The sequence below is a fragment of the Falco cherrug genome, chromosome 2 (assembly GCF_023634085.1).
Source record: "Falco cherrug isolate bFalChe1 chromosome 2, bFalChe1.pri, whole genome shotgun sequence".
In the NCBI taxonomy this organism is placed as follows: domain Eukaryota; kingdom Metazoa; phylum Chordata; class Aves; order Falconiformes; family Falconidae; genus Falco; species Falco cherrug.
In genome coordinates this window covers 63,134,989-63,159,036 of record NC_073698.1, presented here as the reverse complement: position 1 = coordinate 63,159,036, position 24,048 = coordinate 63,134,989, and the positions used below count along the sequence as shown (strand labels likewise).

General features: G+C 44.6%; 1 protein-coding gene across 2 annotated transcripts in view; it reads left to right on the top strand.

The window, feature by feature from the left end:
* The first annotated feature begins 564 nt into the window (after positions 1-564).
* The window catches only part of IRS2 (insulin receptor substrate 2), a 31,772-nt gene continuing 8,288 nt past the window's right edge, over positions 565-24,048 (top strand). Inside the window, exons 1-2 of one of the 2 annotated variants that reach the window (XM_055702885.1) lie at positions 565-4,464; positions 5,815-9,649. In XM_055702885.1, coding sequence (XP_055558860.1) covers positions 954-4,464; positions 5,815-5,840 — 3,537 coding nt within the window. In that variant the 5' untranslated portion in view covers positions 565-953 and the 3' untranslated portion in view covers positions 5,841-9,649. Of the gene's footprint in view, positions 4,465-5,814; positions 9,650-24,048 lie in introns of those variants that run through there. The other variant, XM_027808732.2, reaches the window with a different exon arrangement.

Sequence of the window (24,048 nt, the reverse complement as noted above, 5' to 3'; positions counted from 1 at the left end):
GCGGCGCGAGGCGGGGGGAGTCGCCGTGCGTGCGTGTGCGAGAAGGGCTGACGCACACACGCGTGTGTGTGGGTGTGCGGGGGGGAGCCTGGCGCACACGCACGCCCGGAAGCTCCGCTCCGGGGGCGGAGGGCCCCACGCCAGGCGGGTCGGCAGCACCTGATGGCCGCGGCCAGCGACGCCGATGTCCACCCGTGTCCCGCCCGCCGGGCTGCCATGGACGGCGGGGGGCGGCACAGGGGCTCAAGCCGGGTGCACCGGCTCGCCCCGCCGTTCCCGCGGCCCGGCGCGCTCCGGGCTGTGTGCGCGGAAGGCGGGGAGGGGGGGGCGGGTCCCGCTGTGCCTGAGGGGGGCCGGAGGCTGTGGGCGGGAACACGCCCGCCGCGGAGGGGACGGAAAGGGGTGGGGGACGAGGCTCCCGCCACCCAATGGCGTGACGCTGCCTCGCGTTCGAGGGCCTGCCCCACCGTTCCATTGGTGGTCGGTGCCGTCTTTCGCGCGGCGCGGCGGCCAATGCGGGGCGGTGCCGGCGGCGGCCGAGCCCCGCCCTGTCTCGGTGTGTGAGCGTCTCGGTAAGGCGGCGGTCACGTGTTGTTTTGCTCTTTAGTTGGGGCACTCGGTGCGCGATGTGTTACTTACGGCGAAACTCCCGCCGGCGCCGGCAGCAGCAGCGGCAGCAGCAGCGGCCGGAGAGCGGCAGCGGCGCCGCCGGTAGCCGAGCCGGGGAGGACGCCGGGCGGCCGCCGGCAGCACCCGCTGCCTAGAGGCGACGGCGGAGGACCCCGCCGCGGCTTCGGGCTGCCGCGCTCTTCCCGCGGAGGAATAACTTTATTTTACTCGCTTCACTCCCCGCCCCCCGTTCCCGTTTTCCCGCGGCGCTCGGCCCCCCGGGTCCCGCTCGGCAGCGGCAGCAGCGAGAGGAGCGGGGCGGCTCTCCTGCCGCGGGGTCGGGGATGGCGAGCCCCGCCGTGCTGGGGCTGCTGCCCCCCCTGAGCTCCCCGCCCGGCCCCAACCTGAACAACAACAACAACAACAACCAGGGCGTGAGGAAGTGCGGGTACCTGCGCAAGCAGAAGCACGGCCACAAGCGCTTCTTCGTGCTGCGTGGCCCGAGCGGCGGGGAGGAGGCGGGGGGCGCCCGGCTGGAGTACTACGAGAGCGAGAAGAAATGGAGGAACAAGTCCGGGGCGCCCAAGCGGGTGATCGCCCTGGACTCCTGCCTCAACATCAACAAGCGGGCGGACGCCAAGCACAAGTACCTCATCGCCCTCTACACCAAGGACGAGTACTTCGCCGTGGCGGCCGAGAACGAGCAGGAGCAGGAGGGCTGGTACCGGGCGCTCACCGACCTGCTCAACGAGGGCAAGGCTGCCTGCCAGGGGTCCCCCCACCGCCACCTCGCCTCCCCCTTCTCCGCCTCCTGCGGCGCGGCCGCCGCCTCCCTGGCCGCCGCCGGCGAGGACCTCAACTACGGGCTGATCACCCCGGCCGCCGCTGCCTACCGGGAGGTCTGGCAGGTGACGCTGAAGCCCAAGGGCTTGGGGCAGAGCAAAAACCTCACCGGCGTCCACCGGCTGTGCCTCTCGGCCCGCACCATCGGGTTCGTGCGCCTCAACTGCGAGCTGCCCACGGTCACGCTGCAGCTGATGAACATCCGCCGCTGCGGCCACTCCGACAGCTTCTTCTTCATCGAGGTGGGGCGCTCGGCGGCCACCGGCCCCGGCGAGCTCTGGATGCAGGCGGACGACTCGGTGGTGGCCCAGAACATCCACGAGACCATCCTGGAGGCCATGAAGGCGCTGAAGGAGCTGTCCGAGTTCCGGCCCCGCAGCAAGAGCCAGTCCTCCTCCTCCTCCTCCTCCGGAGGGGCCGCCGGGCCCGGCGGCAGCGGCGCCTCTGCCACCCACCCCATCACTGTGCCCGGTCGCCGGCACCACCATCTGGTCAACCTGCCTCCCAGCCAGACCGGTCTCCTCCGCCGCTCCCGCACCGACAGCCTCGCCGCCGGCACCGGCACCAAGTGCACGCCGTGCCGGGTGCGGACGGCCAGCGAGGGCGACGGCTGCCGGGTGGGCTCGGTGGCCGGCAGCCCCATGAGCCCGGGCCCCGTGCGGACCCCCCTCAGCCGCTCGCACACGCTTAGCAGCGGCGGCGGCGGGGGCCGGCAGGCGGGGAAGCTGCTGCCGGTGCTGGCCGGCGGCGGCCTGCAGAGCAGCCGCTCCATGTCCATGCCCGCCTCCCACTCGCCCCCCTCCGCCACCAGCCCCATTAGCCTCTCGTCCAGCAGCGGCCTCGGCTCCGAGCCTGCCCACCCGCATCACCCGCAGCGCCCGTCTAGCGGCAGCGCCTCCGTCTCCGGCTCCCCCAGCGACGCCGGCTTCATGTCCTTCGACGAGTACGGCTCCAGCCCGGGCGGCGACCTGCGGCCCTTCTCTTCCTCCTCCACTGCCAGCAACCGCAGCAACACCCCCGAGTCGGTGGCCGAGACCCCCCCGGTGCGGGACCCCGGGGGCGGCACCGACCTTTACGGCTATATGGCGATGGAGCGGCCCCCGAGCGGCCGCCTCTGCTACCGGCCGTGCCCCGACGCCGCGGCCGAGCGGGGCCATCGGAAGCGGACCTACTCGCTGACCACCCCGTGCCGGCAGAGGCCCGCCCCGCCGCAGGTCTCCTCCGCCTCCCTCGACGAGTACACGCTGATGCGCGCCACCTTCGCCGGCAGCGCCGGCCGCCTCTTCCCCTCCTGCCAGGCCGGGGCTTCCCCCAAAGTCACCTACACCCCCTACCCCGAGGACTACGGGGACATCGAGATCGGCTCCCACCGTAGCTCCGGCAGCAGCAGCACCAACCTGGGGCCGCCGGCAGGGGGGGGAGGCGGAGGAGGAGGGGGAGATGACGGCTACATGCCCATGACCCCTGGCGTGGCCGCAGCCTTAGGGCAGGGAAGCCGGGGGAGCGACGACTATATGCCCATGAGCCCCACCAGCGTATCGGCCCCCAAGCAGATCCTGCAGCCCCGGGCGGGGGTGGGTGGCGGGTCCCCCGGGAACGGGAGCAGCTACAAGAACAGCTCGCCCGGGGAGAGCTCCCCTGACGACAGCGGGTACATGCGGATGTGGTGTGGCTCCAAGCTGTCCGTGGAGAGCTCGGACGGGAGGCTGAGTAATGGCGACTATATCAATATGTCCCCTCGGGACCCCCAGCACGGGCCCCAGGCTCCCTCCCTCACCCCCCCGGACTTCTTTTTTGCTCCTTCAGGGCACGGTTCCAGCGAGCCCCCCAAGCCTGGCTGCTACTCGTACAGCTCCTTGCCCCGTTCCTACAAGAGCCAGGGCCTGGCAAAGGACAGCGACCAGTACGTCTTCATGAACTCCCCGGGGAGGACGATCCCAGAGGAGGTGGCGTGTGGAGCGGGCCAGTCGCCTGCGGGCTCCTTTGCCCCCTCCAGCCACACGGTGCCTTCTCCCCTGCGGCACAGCCGGACCGAGAGCTTCCTGAGCCAGCGGTGCCAGCGGGTGGCCCGGCCCAGCCGCCTCTCTTTGGAGACCTTGCGGACGATGCTACCCTGCATGAACGAGCACCCTCTGCCGCCCGAGCCCAAGAGCCCCGGTGAATACATCAACATTGACTTTGGGGATGCTGCTGTCTATTCTCCCCCCTCACTGCCCGCTGACAGCCCAGCCTCCTCCCTGGGCTCGGGCACTGGGCAGAGGCGCTCCCCTCTCTCTGACTACATGAACATTGACTTTGGGTCACAGTCGCCCTCCCAGTCGGGCACGGTCTCGGTGGGCTCCCTGGAAGCGCTTTCTCCAGGCTCTTCCTCCAGCACCAGCCAGCCCGATGGGCGCTACCTGAAGGCAGCTGTGGGGGTGGCTTGTTCGTCCAGCCCATCCGACGGTGGGGATTACACAGAGATGACCTTTGGCATGGCCACTACCCCACCGCAACCCATCGTTCAGAAGTCAGAAAGTGCCCGGGTCACCAGCCCCACGGCTGGGGTGAAGAGGCTCACCCTCTCTGGGGTTGAGGCTTTCATTCTCTCCAGCCCTCCCCCAGACCCCAACCGGGGGGCCAAGGTCATCCGGGCAGATCCCCAGGGGCGCAGGAGGCACAGCTCGGAAACTTTCTCCTCCACCACCACTGTGACCCCCGTGTCCCCCTCCTTCGCACACAACCCCAAACGGCACAACTCGGCCTCAGTGGAGAACGTGTCCCTCAGGAAAAACGAAGGCCTGGAGGAGGAGCAGGGTAGCAGCCCCATGTGCCGGGAGACCTCGGCCGGCTTCCAGAACGGCCTCAACTACATCGCCATTGACGTCGTGGACGGGACCCTGGCAAGCTGTGACAAAGCCAGGTCGAAAGCCAGGCATGTCCTGAACGGGGGAATCAACAGATTGGAGATGAGCGCCTATGCCAGCATAGACTTTCTGTCTCACAACCTGAAAGAAGCGAGTGCTGTGAAAGGTGAGTAGCTACGTCTGACAGTGCCTGCCATGCGTGTTTGTGCTTGGTGTTTGTTGCTCACCGCGGGGTTGTGTTTTGTCAGGTAGAGCACTATCCCTCCTTGCTTTCTTAAAAATCTTTTACCCCCAATGTGTCCTGTAATAAACAGTCCTGGAGGAACTCGCTGGCTCTTTGTATAAGAAAAAGTTTAATTTTGGGGTATTTCTTCATATTTTAATTCAACTGTGCTATTATTATGAGCGTGTACTTTCGGGTCGTGTCTCCCCACCCCCACCCCCCCCAGAAGCTAATGTTTACACGGTTACTATGTTTGGGCTGTACTTCAGAGTTTTCTGATGTAAGATTTTGGAAAATGTGACCAGAATAGTTTGTGTTAATGCGGCTTCTAAATACTATTTAAAAATGTAAAATGACTGAGTTAAAAAACTCAGGATTGTTAGACTGGGGACATCAGGTTACAAAAAAATTCTTGGCTCTCTAGCTGGGAAGGTCAATCATATCAAAATGAGAAAGATAAATTTAATATCTTGGTTTTGAAATATCTTCTCTCTTGCAAAAGTTTAACAGTAAATCGCGCTGAGCATGGAATGTGAATTTAAAAAGAAAATAATAATTCTTTCCAGAAGTCACTGTATGCACGGGCTATTGCATGTTGTATCGCACATTTCACTTAAAGGCCCACCCTATGGTGGCGTGTAACTATGTCCCAGCTGGCGGCTCAGTCCCAGCATGAATGACCAGTTGGTTGGCTTGCTTTTACACGGATTGCAAACGCTGGGTGTTCAAAGGCAAAAGCAAACTGAAGAAATCTGAAACTTGGGGTGAGAGAGAATTCAGGTTTCAATTATGTAGCTGTTCCTTTCTTGAGGTGCTAGTTATGCTGTTTGAAAGAAGAAAAAAAAGAAACAAAGAAATACACACACATTTACACAACATCCCAAAATAGCAACCCGCCTCCTCGTAGGGAGTGAGAATTTTTACACAACTGGGGGCTGGTTGGGGAGCACACAGAACAGCCGGTCTGTCAGGGATTAAAAGTCAATGATGAGACACTGTAGGGATTTTCTTTGCTCTTGAATATATGCAAGATGTGGTACTTTAAACCCGTATGCATATATGGCTGTGCTATCTACGTTTATGGGTGTAGCTAGGTGAAACAACATACCACCTAATAGTAGTTGCTTGGAGGGGAGTAGGTACTGCTCCTGTATTCACAGTGCTGATAGAGGTCACCAATAATAGGCAAACAGCGACAGTTTGCAAGAGCCACTTGCAGGGTTGGTTTTTTTTTTTTCTGTTTTCTTAGTAGTTAGTGGATTTTGAAGAAGAAAATATTTTCTCTTTTGATAGGAAGTACAGGAAGATGGAAAAGATGAGAGATCCACCGTTTGCAGAGCAAGCTTTGAACCTAATTAAGACGAGAGGATTGTTGAATGAAATGTCAGAGTTTGAAAGCATGAACTCTTATTCTAAGCGACTGGAAGGGTTGAGGGCAGAGTGTTACTTGTTTGTTGCTTCTAGTTTTACTGGGGTCGTTTTCAGGATCCCTGTGGCTTGACTTAGAGCGGTGGGGATGCTGCAGCTCCCCCTGTCCTTGTCCACCCTTGGGATTGTTTTCCCGGCCACCAAAAAATCGTCACGCCCTTTGCTTTGCAATCTGATTTTTCACAGAAACGAGTTTTTCTTGAGCCACCTACAGCCCCAACCGCAAAGCAAGCCCCATGTTGGGAAAGAGCTATTTCCACAACGTTCCCCAAACTGCTGACCCTAAAGCAGGGTGGGGGTGGAGGTGGCGGGAAGCGGGCACCAGTTACCGGGAAAACCTGGAGTGGATGGCAGCCTGGTCACCATCCAGGCGAAAAGCAGGATAAATGGGGAACCCGCTGTTGCCCTTCCCATCCAGTAAACAAAAGGCTAATGCAATAAACATAACCCTGTTAATTTGGTACACAGTGTACAGAGGAGGGGGGGGGGTGTTGGTTCTGCCATATATTTGTCAAAAGGGTGGTTATAGGCTTGGCTTATTTTAATATTTAATCTGCATGCGTGTTTATTTTTCCTCTTTTCCGTAAGCTTGTAAATGCAGACCGCAGCGAGAAGTGGTGCGGGGAAGCCAGTTGAGGTTTACTCTCTCTGTAGGAGGCAAGGCTGTCTTCACCACCCTGCTTCCCTGAGAAGCGTGCACGCCTGCTGGGCTCAGGGATTAATGTAGCCAGTATCAGCAGGCCAAGGCGGTAAGGAAAAACCTTACACAAGCATCAGCAGGCAGCAGCACGCAGGGTTAGGTACCAAAAAACAGGGCTTCGGGTTAATTGCAGGCAAGCTGGGGAAGTCATAGCACAAAGAAGGAGAAATCTTATCACAAAGGACTTCATCAGCGTAAGTTGAATCAAGTCATTAGCTTTTGCAAATTTCCTAGTTTTCCTTCTGGTTTTCGTTGGGATTTTACACTGAAGTTTGTTTAAAAAAGATCACCAAGTATTGTGCCAGTGTATGTGAATTTCAAACACTGTAATTTGGGAGACTACTAAGAATTTAGTGTTTTCCAGAGAAATACATGCAATTTAAGGAAACTGTATTTTGAGCATAGGCAAGATTATTTTAACACAGTAATTCAGGTAGAGTTGAGAGAATCTAATTTTCTAAAAATTAATGGTTTGCACAAAAGATAGCTTATATATAATCAGCATTGTTTACTTAGTAGTTTGCACTTTTTTCAAATTTTGTTTTTAACTATATTAGCAAAGTTAAGAAGCTGTACTTCTTCAAAAACCAAGAGAGGTTTCTAACAATTTTAAAACAGTGGATAATCCACATATATTTAGTGTTTAGAACAGGAGAATCTCAAGAGATACAGGGTATACAAAGAAGCTCCTTGTAATTACCTTCCCAGTAAATTAATAATTTGGTTTGTGTAAAATACATGTTAAAAACCAGTTTGAATTCTCCCTGAATGTCTGTAGCAGTAGATGTGTTTTCTTGTGGATAAGTGTTTTAAGGGAAATTATTTGTATATTTTAAAGGTGGCTGGTTTTCACATGTAGCTTGTCTCTCTGCTATCAGTAACTTGCCTCTGCTGTAGGGAGTGCTGTGCTTTTGGAAATCTCTGTTCATGTTATCCTGTTGTGGCAAGAGAAGTCAGTGCATCCACAGCTGCTGTCAAAACAGAAAAATTAAAAAGGTTGCTTGAAATTATTGGCTCATTTAGTTTTACTGTGTTCTGAAAGTGTGCAAATATTTAAGAATTGGAGAAACACTTGCCTTCATCTGATGTGTAAATAAAATACTGTTGCTGGTTGGTTGAAACTTGTTACTTGCTGACAATTAGCCTTTGTTCTTAAATTATGACCTTTTTTTTTTGGCTTAAAAACATATGAACTGTGTATGGTTTTCATTATTTATAGAGACATTTACATTCATTTTTCTCATATAGTGTAATTTATTTATTCCAGTATATTTATGACAGTTTACATCCAATAATGATGTGACTTTTTATGGTGGATCTTAGCTCCATTGAAATCAAATGGGAGTTTTGTTTCTATTTTGGTGGGGTTAATATGTGTAATCGTGAAAATCTTAAGTAAAATTCCTGTTAAATTTAGTGGGTGTATAACAGGGAATTTTGCTTAATTGAAAACACCGAGCTTTGGTGGCTTATCTTTTAATTTGTTTTCTTTTCCGTTAACAAAATGCTTTGTAACTTGTACATGTTTCTAGTAGTTGGTCTAGTTTTCTGAAACTGAACAAATACTGTGTGTAATAGTGCAAAAAAACCCTGAGGGTTGTTCTCCTCCTATGTTAGTTTCCTTTGTCTTGATTTATTTAAAGAAGTAATCATCTGTAATGCATCAACTTAAGATCATAACAAGGTGATTTTTGATAATAATGACCCCCCTGCCTTGTCAATTAGCTCTTACTTTTGTGAGGGTTTTATGATTGCACCTAAACAATAAAAAGCCTATCTTGAGAAATCTCTTCCTGTGTCTTTCTAATGGCATTTGAGATTATTGAAGACATAACCCTTGCTTCCTTTTTCCTTGGGATTGCTTTGCACAGTGAATTATATTACTAATTTTTTTCTCCTCTGATATGCTAACTGCCATTAAGTTTTGGTTCTTAGAGCAGCATGAGAACGTTTGTCTCTAACAAAACTTGTATTCATTTTAAAATGACTTGTTAAAAGTATTAAAAGAACTATATGCTGTGTTAGAAATCTATACATCTTTTTAAATTTTTTTTTAATAAATCAGTTGTAGTAGTTTTTTATTGCAAGTTCTGCGGGAACATCAAAATTAACAGCAGAAATAACTACATTTAATACCTTACGTAGTTTTATTTTTTAAATCTCTTATGATTAGAATTAAAAATCTGAGGTTTTATTTTAAAACCTCTAGAAATTCATTTCTTGTCTTCCAGACTGCATTTTACAGCCGGCCAAACCAAAATGGTTAGGTCTGAACCCAGCAGTGCCACTTGTGAAACACAAAATGTAAACTGAAGTTATCTGAGATTAAATGAAGCCTTTGATATTTTAAATCATGTTTATTATACGGATGTCAGCTTTTTACAAGCAGATAGAATATTAAAATGCGTAACATCTATTAGACTTTTATTTTGCTTTTTATACTTTATGTTTAGCTATACTGCTCTTAGAAAGAATGTCATGGTTACTTTGAGTCATTTAAGATAAATTGTTATAGACCAAGTTGAATGGTGGATTTGTTCTAAAATGAACCAGTACAGTCATTGCTCAAGGCAGAGGAAATGCTTAGGTTGATGATTGCTTCTGATTACATGATTTCTTTCAAGATAGCTACAGAGACTAACATTTGCTTCTAAGTAAAATGGATAAAGGAATGTGTGAACAGAAAGAGTATTAGGACATGTTTTATACGGTGGTTTGTTTGTTTTTAATAAGGAGAAAGTAACATAGGTTTCTTTACGGTTGATTTACTATTATTTTAAATAGCGTTAATTACACTGGAATGTTGAAGTGGTTTAAAGGTTGAAACGCAGCAAGCATCCAAGGAAAAATTAAGCTAGAGTTCGTGTGTGTAATCTAACTTTCCTTCCTATTAGGCAGTTAAATGACAACATAGGTACATCCAGGTGTTTTTTGTTTATATCAGATTTTCTCTAAAGCACTATTTATGTTAATATGTTTCTTTCTAAAGTAATAAACACATAAAGAAATGCCTATATCTGGGGTCTTTTCTTTTTCCCAATTTGTTGAGGTATAGTATGCTTTTATACTGGTTGTCTGTATGTTTTCTCTTTGTGCCTAGGTGTGTTGTGTATTAGTTATGATACACTTCAGCAGAGTTTGTGGAAGTTTTAATGTTATGTCGGTGCAGTGTGTGTAATGGCAATTTGAAGTGAGTATATTGACTGATGTGATAAATTGGGGTGTGTAGTTATGAGGGTTTCACAACACTGTTTTTTGTTGTAGTTTCTTACAGTGTTTACTTAGAAGTGGTCTGTGTATACACAGAGATCAGGAGCACCCGTTGAGTTTTTAGAAGATGGTATGGTGACCCCAAAGTTCATACACGATTTGTTTGTGTGTCTGTTGTCTGGCATGTGGTTGTTTTTAAAGTTTTTGTGCGTATGTATGCAGAATGTCAAGAGTGACAGCCTTGAAAAGCCAAGTTCTGCTCAGGGGTCCCCTTGCTGCTGGTTGTTGAAAAGGCTGGTTTTCCTCCTTCAGCCTTTCCAAAGGCTTTCTTGTTTTGTTTTTTACACTTGTGTTTGTCTGAACTGCCTTTAGCTGTCCAGCATGTGGGCATCTTGGGTTAGTCAGATTGCCAGGCGCTCACAAGAAGCAGCCGCAGTAAACAGAGCCAGCAAGGGTGACTGCTCCCATGTCTTTTAAATGCAAGTTACAAAGTAGCCCAACTTCTCCCCTGCACCTCTGTCAGCTGTAGAAGAAACCAGGAATACTGGTTTACATTGTATTTGCAGTTTCCACACTTATATAGGTAGGACGAATCCCTTTGTTGCAGGGTTGTAGGTGTTTATATTTAAAGCAAGCTTTTAAGGTTTACGTATTATAAGCCTGATCCAAACCACAGAAAAATCACTGTAAAGATTACATCTTTACAGAACCTCACCTAAAAAATACACTTAATGGAGCGTTAAAGCGTTAGCATTTGAGGCGCACCTAAAGACAGCAGTAGTGTGTAAACTCCTGTGTGTTGCCAGTTAGACAGTAATGAGTAACTTTCCTGAACAAGTATGATTGCAGCGACTAGTCTGGTAAGTGTGTGCACATTTGCATGGAGTTGTGCTATTGCTTGGTAGCTGAGGTGAAAAATGGGCCACTAAACTAGCACTGTTGAGAAATCCCTTTGGAAATGGATTTAAAAGACCAAAGACTATACTCAGAGTTCTGTTACTATCCAGGGATTTTTTACTCTCAATTTTTAATTTTTTTTTTCAAAACAGATGTTCTGAAATTTTTAATGAATTGATGGTGGCCCAAAATTGTGTATAGATGTATCAAAAATAGTGATTGAAAAAATCTAGTTCCTGCGCACAGTGAAGGGCAATATGCTCTGGAAAGACGTATGTTACAAGTTAACAGCAGGGAAATACTTTCCAAAATAAACATCTTTGATACTAGGGTATTTGTTTGTTTGTTTTCAAATCAAGGCTTGCCTGTCCAGTTAAATAAAAGTTATTTTAGAGGTTGTTTTTTATCTCAGTAAATCAACCACAGAAATAGTTAAGTGGGGGGAAAAAAAACAACCCAAGACCCAAACCTAAGCCCCCACCTCTGTTGGTAACATCTACATTGCAGAAGAGTAATGCAATAGCTTGATTCCATAGATTAGGAATGATTCAGTGTTTTGTTTACATGATTTGTCAATCCCTTCAGCATCCTAGAGGAGAACACTTCCTTCCTGGCAGATGGCAGCCCCAGGGCCATGCACCTGCCATTACAAGCAGTACGCACTAGTAATCTACCCCAGCATCGCTGTTGACAAGAGGCTAATGATTGGAGAGTGTCTGCCTGACAGCCTAAACAAAATAGGAACATATTTGTCCTTCAGCGAGGGTCTGAGGGATCTTAGGAAGGACAGTCAGGACGGTATACTGAAGAATTACAATGGAATTTAATTTAGACCTCTTTGGTAGTATCTGCAGTGTGAGCCACTTTTGGGATAGTGATGCTGCAGGAAGCAGACGATGTCTGAAAGAAGGGATTTTCTGTTTCTCTGGCGGAGCGGTAGCTGACTTTGTATTAATTGCTCTGTGTGGATGGGAGGAAGGCTTGCATGATTTAGCTGGCCATGCCACAGTCCTCTGCAGCAGAGTCTGCCCTCGCTGGAAGCAGGGGGAGAGGTGTGCCTGCACAGGGTTCTGTCTTGTACTGGTAAATGTGGCCAAAGCAGCGTCGAGAGTCGGAATGTCTCTTTAGTTGTTTGAGTGGTGTGTTTGGTGCTCACATCATCTTCATGTTTCCATTTCAATAGTTTGATTTGTAATAGCGTATGTTTTTATTATGTTATTAGACCAGGATCTCTTATTTCATCTTTTGTTCATTTCTCTTATGCATTTATGTGTGTTTGCTTTTCTTCTTTGAAATGAGTGTGGGTGACGTTTCTAAGGGACGCTACCCAAGGCGAGGGTATCTTTGAAGTAGGCCAGGATGTTCTTTGCTAAATTTAAAAACTACCCAAATATTACCCAGAGTTTGTAGAGTATTAAGCAGGATTACATGACGCACGGATTAGACATTGTTGAGCAGCTTGTTTTTGTTTGAAGGGGTCAGAAATGGAGGCACCAGGGCTTTAGTGTGATGCCAAAATAGCAAACTTGCTGATACCAGTAACAGCAGAAGTTTCTTAGAAACCGTAAGGCATGGTGGAGAATTTTCCAAGCTTTTCCAAGTGATGCTTTAGTAAAATCTGTTCAATACATGCCATGATGATGAGTGTACGGTATGAAACTCATTGTTCCATTGGGTCTCAATTTCCATATCTGTTTCACAGATACTTTAAAGCAGACTAAGAACAAGTGCTGTAAGTGCAGCTTGAGGGAGAGGATTTTGCTTCTCTTCAGTCAAAGACAAATCAATAAATCATTCCAGTAACGGTGGGAAAATCATGTCAATGAAATAAGATCTAAGCAGTTTTAGGTTTGCCTCATGTTGTGTCCTAGGCAGTATATTATTTAAAAACAGTATTTAAGACAGTCCTAATGTCCAGTTTAACCCCTTATTAAATTGGATAGCATTGTCAAAGTAATGTATGGAATGAGAATTTGGAAGATTTTGTTTTTTCTTTGGATCTAGGCTTTTGCTCACCAGAAGTCACAAGATGATTGAACAAGACATCTGACAGCCTTTTTGGGGGAGAGTTAGGTTTAACTCTTATGTAGGAGACAGTAATGTTTAACAGTTGCTCAAGACAAGAAAACAAGAATGATGCTGGCTTAGTCTGCCTTCACTGATGGAGATAATTCAGGCTATAGAAAGTTATTTGCAATAACTGGTAATGTTGTATTTTAGCATTATTTAAAAGAGATAAGACTAGGATTGACAAATGGATGCAAACCTCATCAGTTTTGTAGTTAATGCAGAACCCTTCTACATCACCAAGTTGACTGCTTCAACTACAGTGGTCTCTCCAGTGCTTGAATTATTGAGAAGTCATGGTATGAATTTCCTCTGTAGTCTTTTTACCATGTTCTCTGATACTGATTTTTTTTTTTTTTTTTTTTTTTCAAAAACTCAGTGAGTGTTTTTAGTTTACTTTAAAAGGCAGACGAATGTCAGGTGATGTATCTAACCAAAATTTTCACCGATTCCCACACAAGAAGTCTTTTTTTGTGTAAATGAGATTTGGATCAGGAAGGTGGAGGTAAAATTTTTCTGTAAGGCAGTTGCACTCTTTTGTGTTGTAACATCATTTGATTTTGTGATGTAAACATTTGGTAAAGTTTATAGGAGGGTGGACTTCCACCTTTTACAGGATAGGAGGGTGGACTTCCACCTTTTACAGGATAGGAGGGTGGACTTCCACCTTTTACAGGTTTCAGTCCTGAGTAATTATTTCTGCCAAAAGTAATGAAATATAACTATAATATTGACTCTTTAACACAACAAAAAGTTATGCTTTTGTTGTAACAATCTTGTACAGAAACTCTTGATAAAGATTTGTGATGTTGATTAAAGTTGTTTGTGAACTACAAAAATTCACTTCATAGTGAAATTATTTACAACTGATTACTTGTGGTCTAGTATAAAACTTTGATTATATATCTTTGGATTTGGAATCGAACTTGTATAACGTAATGCAAGGGTACATAATCCCCTCGGTGGTGAAGTTACAGAATTAGTGCTCATGGCTTTAACAGTAGTTAGAGAAGTGGTTATGTGGAGGAGAATTGGAAATAAACACACACACACACACATGATCCTGAGGCACAGAATAGTTGAGAGAATTGGTCATAAACTTAAAATGGTTAGTACTTACAATGTTATAATCCCAATAGTTTAGCAGTTACTCTCACAAATACCAGCAAGAGTTTCTAATGTGCACCAAGGAGTGCTAGGATAATATAGCTTTCTCTTGGACGTCTATGGAAAGGTAACTTATTACACTGTTCTGTTTTAATCTTTAAATGTCAAATAGAAATCTTGTCAAGATAACCTTTTTAACTTTAACCATAGCTGGTGTATTTTAAAATAAATAGCAGATTGTGTGGTTCTAAATAAATAAATGGGTAGTACTGAGTTTTTGAATGTTAGCCAATAGGATGATTTCCAGATACAAATGCACCAGTGTAATTTCAGCACTGTAAGTTTAGATTTCTAGTCCAGGCCCTCTCTTAATTTTTTTTTTTTTTTCCTGTTAGTATGAATGTTCAAGTGACAGTAATCTAAAAGCTTTGTAAGATACGGTAACATGAGATTTCATCCATTTGTTTTTTAAAAAAAAAAAGTCTGAACTTCATAGTAGTGAAATAGGTGGACATTTTTATTATTGATTTTAAGTAGAACTATAATTCAGCCCTCAGGAAATAAATTGATGGACTTTCATTTTAATAAAAGTACACTTGACTGTGCTAGGAAGTTGAAACAATAGACTTGGATCTTGCAGCTTGAGTGAGCACAGTCAAGCTGGTGTGCCTGAACACGGAGGGAGCTGGTCTGTGCTGGGAATGAGCTGTGTAGGATGTTTGGATACCATGCTGCTGTTTGACAGAGTCGTTGCAAGAGGTCATTTGTAGTGTTCTGCCAGTCTGAAATTATTCCCTCAGTCCTGAGTCTGCCTCATAGGTCACAAACATGGCAAGCTTTAACTTGCCATACTGGCCATGTGGATGCTGTGTTGTCAATATATTAAGAGAAAATACTGTGGCATTTTGTATTCTTCTCACTCCTCAGTAGATCTTTTCCATTTTCTTTGTATTCATAGATTGGCTGTTGTCACTTCTACAGTGTGATAACATTTCAACCATACTATTTTAAAAACCATATTGAGAGTTATTTTTGGTCGTGTAGACTCAGGCTTGTATTCTCCTTATTTTTACTTTGCCAAAGAGTATAATTGTATTGATTTTTACTAGTGATTTCCATGTCGTTATAGTTCAGCTTGCTCTGTTTCCTTAATTAAGCATAGAAGAAGAAGAACGCTGAAGTTTTAAACAAACTAACAAAAAAAAGAGGTGCTGGTACTTGAGAGCATGTACCTGAGGAATAGCGAGCTCTTTTGAGAACTGATGCGTAGGAGTTAACTTTAGACTCTCCACCGCAAGCGGATTGAAGCATATACATCTTGTCCTTAGTCAGGTATCTGAACTCTGAAGGTATTCTTAGCATTTCCTATTAGTTTGCTTTAGATCCCAGCCCCTTTATCTGATTTTCCACTTGTCGTCTTGAGGCTTTTTCCCATATATTTTGTAAAGGGCCACCTGAACAGCCAACTCTTCTTCTTTCCACTATGGCGGCAAAATTCTGTTAAGTTCTGCTGAAGATGGCAAAACAGTAGACAAATAAGTCTTTTACTTGAACTGTATGTTAAACTTCTCTGCAATCTTTTTTATCATGTAAACCCATTTTTTATTGGGCTGTGAAGTGTCTCTATGTTACTCATTAGTTGGGCTGTGTTTTTGTGTGTGTGTACCTGCAAATGATCTTCATTTTGCTTCTGTAGTTAAAGAAATGTTTCACATTTTGGTATGTCTGAGAATGCCGTAACTCATTATTTGCATCAGATACAAACAAAGCAAATTTTTATCTGGAAGAAGGGAATAAAGTGTATTTGATACATAAAAGCCTGTGGTCTCATTGGTTAAAAAGAGCACCATGCTAAAAATAATTATATTGGGTAATTGTCATTTAATCTGGGAGCAGGAAACACTCATCCAAATTCTGTGATTTACTTTTGGAAAACCACTGGAAATAAGTGGTACCCATATTGGTACAGGATATAGCATAGTGAGGCTATGGCTCTAACTGTTGGAATGAAGAGCATTGCCATCTGTGTCTCCAGTCTGAAATTCTGTTTCTTCATTGGATCAGATGCTACTGCAGGGTTGTTTTTTTTTTTTCTTAGTATGTGTCTTTGTGTACATGGTGGCACCTTTCTTAAAATTCTCTGCTGCTGCTGTAGTAACTTTTAATTTGACAGAGGTTTTCAAGATTTTTCATAGCAGTGATGAGAGATTAATAGGGAGGCTTGGAACCATTTCTCTTCTTTCTCATGGATTGTCTGAAGTCCCTTTTTGGGCCATTGGTGACCACAGAATATCTTTCTGGAACAGTAATAATTAATTACTTCAATTAATTTTTTCAATGTACTTTAAAAATAGCTACTGGAAATAAGGACCTCTGATACAGTATAAAGTAGTCCATGGACTACAATTTGGAAAGCTGTGATGTGGAGGAACCAGTCATTTACAGCCTGTTCAGAGTTTTTACATGTGTTTGATGGAAATGGTGAAGTGATTTTGCTCAAGTGTTATTCCTGCTGTATAGGAAAGTGTATCTGTGGTCTCTTGTCTCAAACAGAAATTGAATCTGGTTGTTGTCTTTTTTTTTTAACTTAAGAGATTTTTTTTAACAACAATTGGAGATGCTGAGGCATCAAAGTGGAAGGTGCTCAAAATTGTTGTGCCCTTTGTTAGGCCCCCAGCTTGGTTGGTTGGCTTTTCCTCCTTGTAAACAGGCGTCTTATAATTGCTGCAGAAAAGTTTCAGTAGGATTGTTTAGCAGACAGGATGGGATTATTTGCAAGCTGAGGAAGGATATTCCAGAGAAGGCCACTTATCCATGTTTTTCCTAACAGGTTTTTTGGAATTTGCCTGTGCTGGGCTCCTGTTTTAGTCTGATGACAAAAGCATAATTAAAAGGCAGAAATATTTTCATTTAAACCACGGGATGACCACAGGACTTTAGAATCATAGGGAACTTAATGCAGGTGTTCTGAGTTCCGCTTAATGCCTTCTGTGTTGCAGAGTCCAGCTCAAGTGTTCCCAGTATGTCCCAAGGGTCCATATTCCTGTTTTAGATTTCCACATATATGGTGGGTTTTTTCATCTAGTCAGTGTTCATGCACTTTACATAGAAGTGAGAGGTTTGGCGCAGTCTGTAGACACCTCATTCGCACCTGAGTAGGAGCCTACCAAAACAGTCCTTGTAAAATAAGGTTCTGGCTTCCTTAAGTAGTCACTGGAAGGTTACAGGTACCTTGTAAGTATTGAAGAGGCTGATCAAGGCCAGACTTAGGAGATCAGCACAAACCTGTCTTCCCTGACTATAGAAGGAGCCTATATGCTTGGTGTAAATGGAACATCTACCTTCCAGAGGTCTGAGGCTTGTGAGATCAAAATTGCTGTGTGGTGTCTATTTTAAGCAGAAGGACTTGAAATGAGGCTGATATTTGTATGTGGATCAGCTGGCGTAGCTAAGTATTCCTGCCTGACCTGGGCTGTGCTCTAGTTAGTTGATGATGTATTGTACTTGTTCGGTAAATGTGAAATTAAAAGGGATTTGTGTTTTCTTTAGCTATGCAGCTGCTGCACTGTTGGCTGAACACTTTTCAATGTATTTCCTGGTCAATCACAGTATGTGAAATATGCAGTGGTATCAGGGCCTTAGCATCTGGAAGCAAACTTGGGCTCTAAAGGCACAGACATCTTGGGGGAAATACTTTTGCAAAGTATTTCTTCATGTGCGTTGTCTGTGATCTTTCCTTTTCTTCACAGAGCATCCTTCTAGAACAGCTTTTTAGCTTTACAAAGTCTCACTCACTGCGTGGTATCCTGCAGGAAACTATAGTTCCTTAATATGATGTCCCGAAGTGTTCATCACACCTATTTGACATGTCCTAAGCAGCTTTAAAGAGCTGGGATGCTGGCAGTAGGAGAAGATACATGCAGGTCTTTATGTACTGGAAAGCCTCCCTGAAGTCTAGGGGAATTCTTTGCTAAACATTGTGGGACTAGAGCCAAACTCTTAAGTATCCCATCTTAAGTGACAAAGATGGGGTTTAATCTGTTTTATAGAAACAGTCCCAGCAATATAATACAATTTCAAAACTATGACAGTGTCATTTATATAGTCGTGTGGTCAGATATATTGCTATAAGTAAAAAGTATTTTTCAAAAATGTTATGAGGTACCAGTGAGCCTCTTCAAGAAAATTAAGTGTCTTTGGTTGCTTATAAAAATGTTTACTGGCCAAAAAAACAGGGGAGCCATAAAACAAAAAAAAGACACCTGTGTGAAAGCACTTGGGAGGAGATAAAAATGGAACTGGTGAAACAGTAGAGTACAGCTCTGTTTGTGTAAATATTTACTGAGAGCCCTTGTAATTTCAGGAAAAAAGTGCATCTTGCTCTGGAGTTAGCAATAGTGTATTTAAATGATACTAATTTTTTTGTATTTTTTTTAAACTGAAGTTTTGAGAAAGTGAAAAAATGAGCACATTGAAAAAGTTCTGTGAAAACACACTGTGGTCTGACAGCGTAGTATTTCTCATGTTTTAACAAAGACTTTGGGGGGTAACATTTTGTACTGTAGGTCTTGGCTGAAAAACAGTGAAATAAGCGCTGTTTTCTGAGATGAGATTTACTGCATGTCTCAGGTACTCTTGTTCCTTAGGGTAGGTAAAATTTGGCATTTTGCATTCACCTTCTTTAGCTGCCTTTTTAAAAAGTGGAGCTTTAGCATCTGTTTGGTCTTGCAGAGCTATTGAAGGTGGACTTCACTTTATTTCTGCAGTAAGCTATTAGATGTGGAGGATTCAAGACACATCCAGTGGAGTTGGGAACGATCTCATTCATTCAGTACAATCTGTGTTTCTTGCTTGAGAAAGAAAGTAAAATATGAATAAAACAGAGACGGTAATTACTGTATATGCTTTCTGCTATCACAAGTTATTTTATGATCAGCTTTGAGTTTTGAAACTGGTGTCTCGGAAGATAAATTTTAACCACCAAAATTACTTTTCTAAACAGTCTACTAAGCCTTTTGCCTCTGCTTCCCAACAGAGCACTAGTTAGCCTCCAGGAGTGATATGCAGATGCTATTTATGATGCCCATGTGACAAAAACACATCCTCTCCTTTCATGTCCTAACAGAATACTAGCTTCTGTATGCAATACAGTCCACATCAGCTTCAGAAAGAAAAGCTAATTCATCTCAAGATGAAATTCAGAGAAGGAAATTACAGGTGCCTCTGTTGGTTTTAAAAATGCAACATTAAAATGGTTTTTATTTTGTTTTTCTAGCACTTCTCAGAAATGCATTTGATGCAAGGGAGAATACGATCCCATCTGTAAATAAGAAATATACAAATTTTTTGAGACTTAGTTTTGCTTTGATTACTAGGGTGGGTGTTGGTTTGTTTATTGAAGGAATAATAGGAACTGTCTGCTGGGGGATTGTGTTAGAGGAAGAGTGGCTGTTTTCAAGGGGACTTACTGGATTGCTGCGGACTGGTAATTACTAAGGCTCAAGCAGACGAAGGTGTTGAAATCAACAGGGACAGGGCACCTTGCTAGATTTGTGAATCTGGCATTCAGACAGCATCCAATGTGCCTAGCTTAGCTGTGGGTTGCAAGCCTACAGTCCCAAGGAAGTTGATGAGGGTTCAGCTCGTGGTCGTTAACAAGCTGCCTAGGAGTACTTTCATAAACATTATCTGGAGAGATTATCATAGCCCCATTGTGCACCTGAGAAAAGGGTAAGACGTTTTGATCATTCTCTGTGGAGGTACTGTAAAGCATTTGCTTAAACTCAACTCTTTCGGTTCTGGGCAGGATCTGTCTCCCAAATCCCATGTCTGAATTGTGGGACCAGGACATTTTCCAGGCCCTGGGTTCACGGCATGGACTCCTCAGTCAACTTCTGACTGCATGGGAAGTGACAGAAAAAGGTTTAGATTTGCATCATCTTCCAACCCCCATCCTGTCCCCTGATACTCATCTAGGGGGGAAACCCAGCCTCAGGCAGGGAGGGAGCCCCTGAGCCCTGCAGTGGGTTCCCTGGTGGCTTCCCATAATAATCTTGCTTACAGCTCAGGACTTCAGGGCTGTTGGTCTAGCCTACTTGCCTCGTTTCAGGTGTAGCCATCATCACTTCTGGTTATCTTAAATTGTGACTGTCTCCTCTCTTCCTAAATCTATTTCTAAGACTGAATTAATGTATTTTCATTTTGTGTTACATAAATTACATTTAACAGATGCCCCAGGGGTAAGGAGTATAGCTGAATACAGCAAGACGCACAGATGATTATGAAATACCAGCTGTAATACTGTAATGAGCAGAAATAAATCTGTAAATGTTTTTGACCAGCGATAAGCTAAACTTGTAATTCAGAGTCAAGTCAGAAATAATGTTCCTGCGGAAATATTTTTTTTTAAGGCTTAAAAAAGTAAGTTACTCACAAAGAATAGGTAGTTTCTCATCTTTGTGTAGTATGTCTGGGACAGCATACTGAACCTGGGACTGCTGGTGGCTGGGTATCCCAAGCAGAGTCAGTACCAAGGTGTGTCACAAATGAAGCGAAGGAAGGTGCTCAGCGGTGATGCAATGAGGAACAGCTTGCTCTGCTTGGAGGAAAACATGCTGGTTAGAGCTTGAGCAGCAGCTGGGAGCTGTGTCCCTAACATGTGATGAATTAGTAAGGCTGTGCTTTGGTGCCGGCTCCCACTCACCATGAAAGTTTTGTCAGTGGTCTGGTAGTATGAGGAAATTTGCTTTCTCACAAGGTGGTGGTGTAATGGCTTTGTCTCATAAATTCAGTCTTCCAAATTCTTTTTGCAAGCTTGTTTCCAAGCACTTTTCTGGAGTGCTTGGGTTTTTTTAGTTCTTTTATGTGTTGCTAACAGGAACAATACATTTGATAAGTCATAATCACAATTCTATTCAGTTAATTTTCTGTGGTTAGTAGAAAAGTATATTGTGCCTATATGCATGTGCAGTGCCTGGAACTATAGACTCCATTAACAGAGGTTTCTAACAACAGCAATATAACCCCCCAAAAGTTTACAGAACAAAAAGCAGCCTTTAAAATAAGGAGACTCTGGCTTTATTCACATAATTTTTTTTTTTCTCCATACATTTGTATATAGAAGCTTGAATTCCTGTTTAAATAGAATGAATAAAGCAAAAATGTTGAGGGCTTAACCTGTTTTGTGGTGCTGTAGTAACAACTCCGAACTCGAAGACATAATTTTAAAAGATCAGGGGTAATAATATATGCAACAGTAGCTGAAGTGAAATATGTAGTTGTTTAATGACTCAGTAATGACACTTCAAAAGATACAAAATTGAGAAAGTAAACTTGTTACATTTTCTAAGCAATATTGCCTAAAATACATCAGGTCATTCTTCTTTCAATGTAAGAAAGGGGTCCAGACCTGGTCTCATGAAAAAATACTCTTTAAATCTGGATGAAGCAAACCTAAAAACCAAAAAATGGGTGGGTGGGTGGGGTGGAAATCTTTGTGTAAACCTACTGAGAAAGGTTTGGTTAAAATGAAAATCAATTGTAGGAGCTATCTTTGTCAAATATTGGGACCTATTAGGAAATTATGTAAAAAGAATAATGTCTTGTCCTAAAGAGCAGACATTAAGTAAATGGCCAAAATAAAGTAGTTACCTATGTTGAGAAACACTGTACATCTGTGAATACTTTTCTCTTTTCTCACACAGAATTTGTTTTCCTTCCCTCTACCATAGTCCACATACACGGTGCAGCTGATTTCCCATCAAAGTGTTAGAACACTTTGCAGGTTAACGTATAGCATAGTCTTTCTTCTCCCAGGAATTCTGCAGAAAACGTTGGCCAGCTGTATGGGGCTTTTCTTCTCAGTTTTGCAGGGTTGTATAGAAATGCTTGGGCACCGTTTTTTTGAGCCTTTCCATTGTGCTCTCAGGTTGTAGATGGGAAACATCCGTATGGGGGAACTGCAGTTCCTGTTGCTGCCTGTCTCGATGTATAAAGGAAGGACAACTTGTGATGATATATGGACTCATGGGAAGTAAGACTTCAGCTTTAATGGAGGCATGAAACTAACCTGTGGCAAGTTCAGAACAAGCAGAAGGAAATCATCTTCTTGCAGTTCAGGTGTAAACTGCAGGCTATAGGGTACTAAAGGTTTCCATGAAGGAAAGTGAAATGCAGGAGGTCCTTGATAGGTAAATCATTAGAAGCTAGATGAGAATTTGGGACAGTATTTCCACATGCTTGTCTTGGTTTTTATAGTCTTGCTTAAGCAGCTGCTTTTGGCCCAGTGTCAGAGAAAGAGGATCAGAGGATTCTTCAGCCTGCTTCAGTGCTGCTGTTCTGTGCTGTTTTTCTCATTTCACTGAATGATTTTGTGGAGGTTAGGGGGTGGTGATGTCTTTTCATCATGGAACGTGAAGTCTGCAACCTCTTGCCTAGCTTCGTCTTTCCCTCACTCCTCCTGCTGACTGATTCACACTGATAACACTGAGAACACAAAAGGTTTCTAGAAAGGCATCGATAGAGATTGAAAAGCATCCTTTAAAATCTTTGTCTATCCTACTACAAGATGCTCAGAGTTTTAAGTGAGGGTGTGACAAGAGAAAGCAGTAGTGACAAGATTGCCCTCCTGTGCATGCTGGGTTGTTCCTCTTAGCTCTTCCCTGCTTTCTTCTCTGCCCTCACTCCCCATGGATTTCTTCTGTGAGAAGAAACATCTCTGTGGACATACCTCCTAACTTGAAAGTCCAAAAGCTGCAGCAGCCAGCCTAATGAGCATGTTGCCATTCAGTGCATTTAGATGTCAGGTTAGATGCATTAATTAATGTATGTAATGCCAGGGGTGTGTCAGTCTCCTTGGTAAGCAGTCTGAAAGTCAGTTTACAAAACCTGTGAAAGTTGAGGAAGGCCTTGTGTTTTCAAACATGCTGCGCTCTGGAAGATTAATGTATCCCTGTAGGATGGAGGAATGCTCCAGTCTCCATGAAGGCTTTGTAAATATGAAACTTCTTTTGATATTAGCTGCCTAAACTATCCAGCGATGAAGGCAGGGATCAGTCTTTCAAAGAGTGCCTGGATGAAGTGTTTCTGTTCCCCTGCCACAATATTTATGTGGCTAGAGCACTCACCCAGGACTGACCAGTGTCCGGTACCTTTCTGACTGAAGAAAAAAAATCTCAGTCCTGCCTCCACCTTCCCATCCCGAGCACATCTCAGCCACATATTCTTTGGCAGAGGGCTTTTTAATTTCTTTACTGAAGCTTTTTTCATGGAATAATTAGATATTCACTGTAATGGAAAGGGAGAGTGAACATGACTTCCACAACTTACATGAGCCCTTATCCCTGTTCCCATGAATATTTAAACTTTTAATATGAATAATTCTTCAGTTTAATCACTGGAAAAGATTGCTTTTTCTCCCAAGTGAGAGAGAGAAAAAGTGTGCTTTTAAGCTTTTTGAAAGCACTCTTAACACTGTGTGTTCAGGCATGTGGATGGAGGCAAGTAGTGGCTGAGAATAAGCTGTTGGACTTTGGTATTGGCCATTGATATGTAGAAGGGCAGTCAGGTTCTTGCTTGTGGATCTAACCAGAAGTCTAATTATATTTTAGATCCCCCCTACCCCTGCTGCCATTCCCTGCCTGAAATGGGTCCACTCAGCTTGAGAATATCAAGCTCTACTTAAAAGAGCTCTTCTTGTCAGACCTTGTTGCCCTCGTTAATGACTACTGATACATGTTAGAAGAGGAACAGGCCTTTGACATTCCAGCTGAGCAAACTTCCCAGCAATTGTAAAGGTGTGTAAAAGGATATGGTCTCTGCTCCTAAAATGAATACCAAGTCATATACCTCACAGACCTGGAGATCTTTCATAACTCTTATTCATCTGATCCTAATATGAAATAGGGGAGGAGAATTGTTGCTTCAAAGTGCCAGTTTCTTCTCCTTGACTATAAGGAGCTAGAATGACTAGCACCTTCTAGGCTGAATAGGTTAGAGATGTGGAGGTATACATTGGGAATGGCAGAGGCTGGCTGAGTATTGCCTGGTGTATGCTGTCAGGGCAGACGTGCTAATTCAGTTGTTTTTGTTGTGTCTCCAAAGATGGGGTTGGTAGGTAG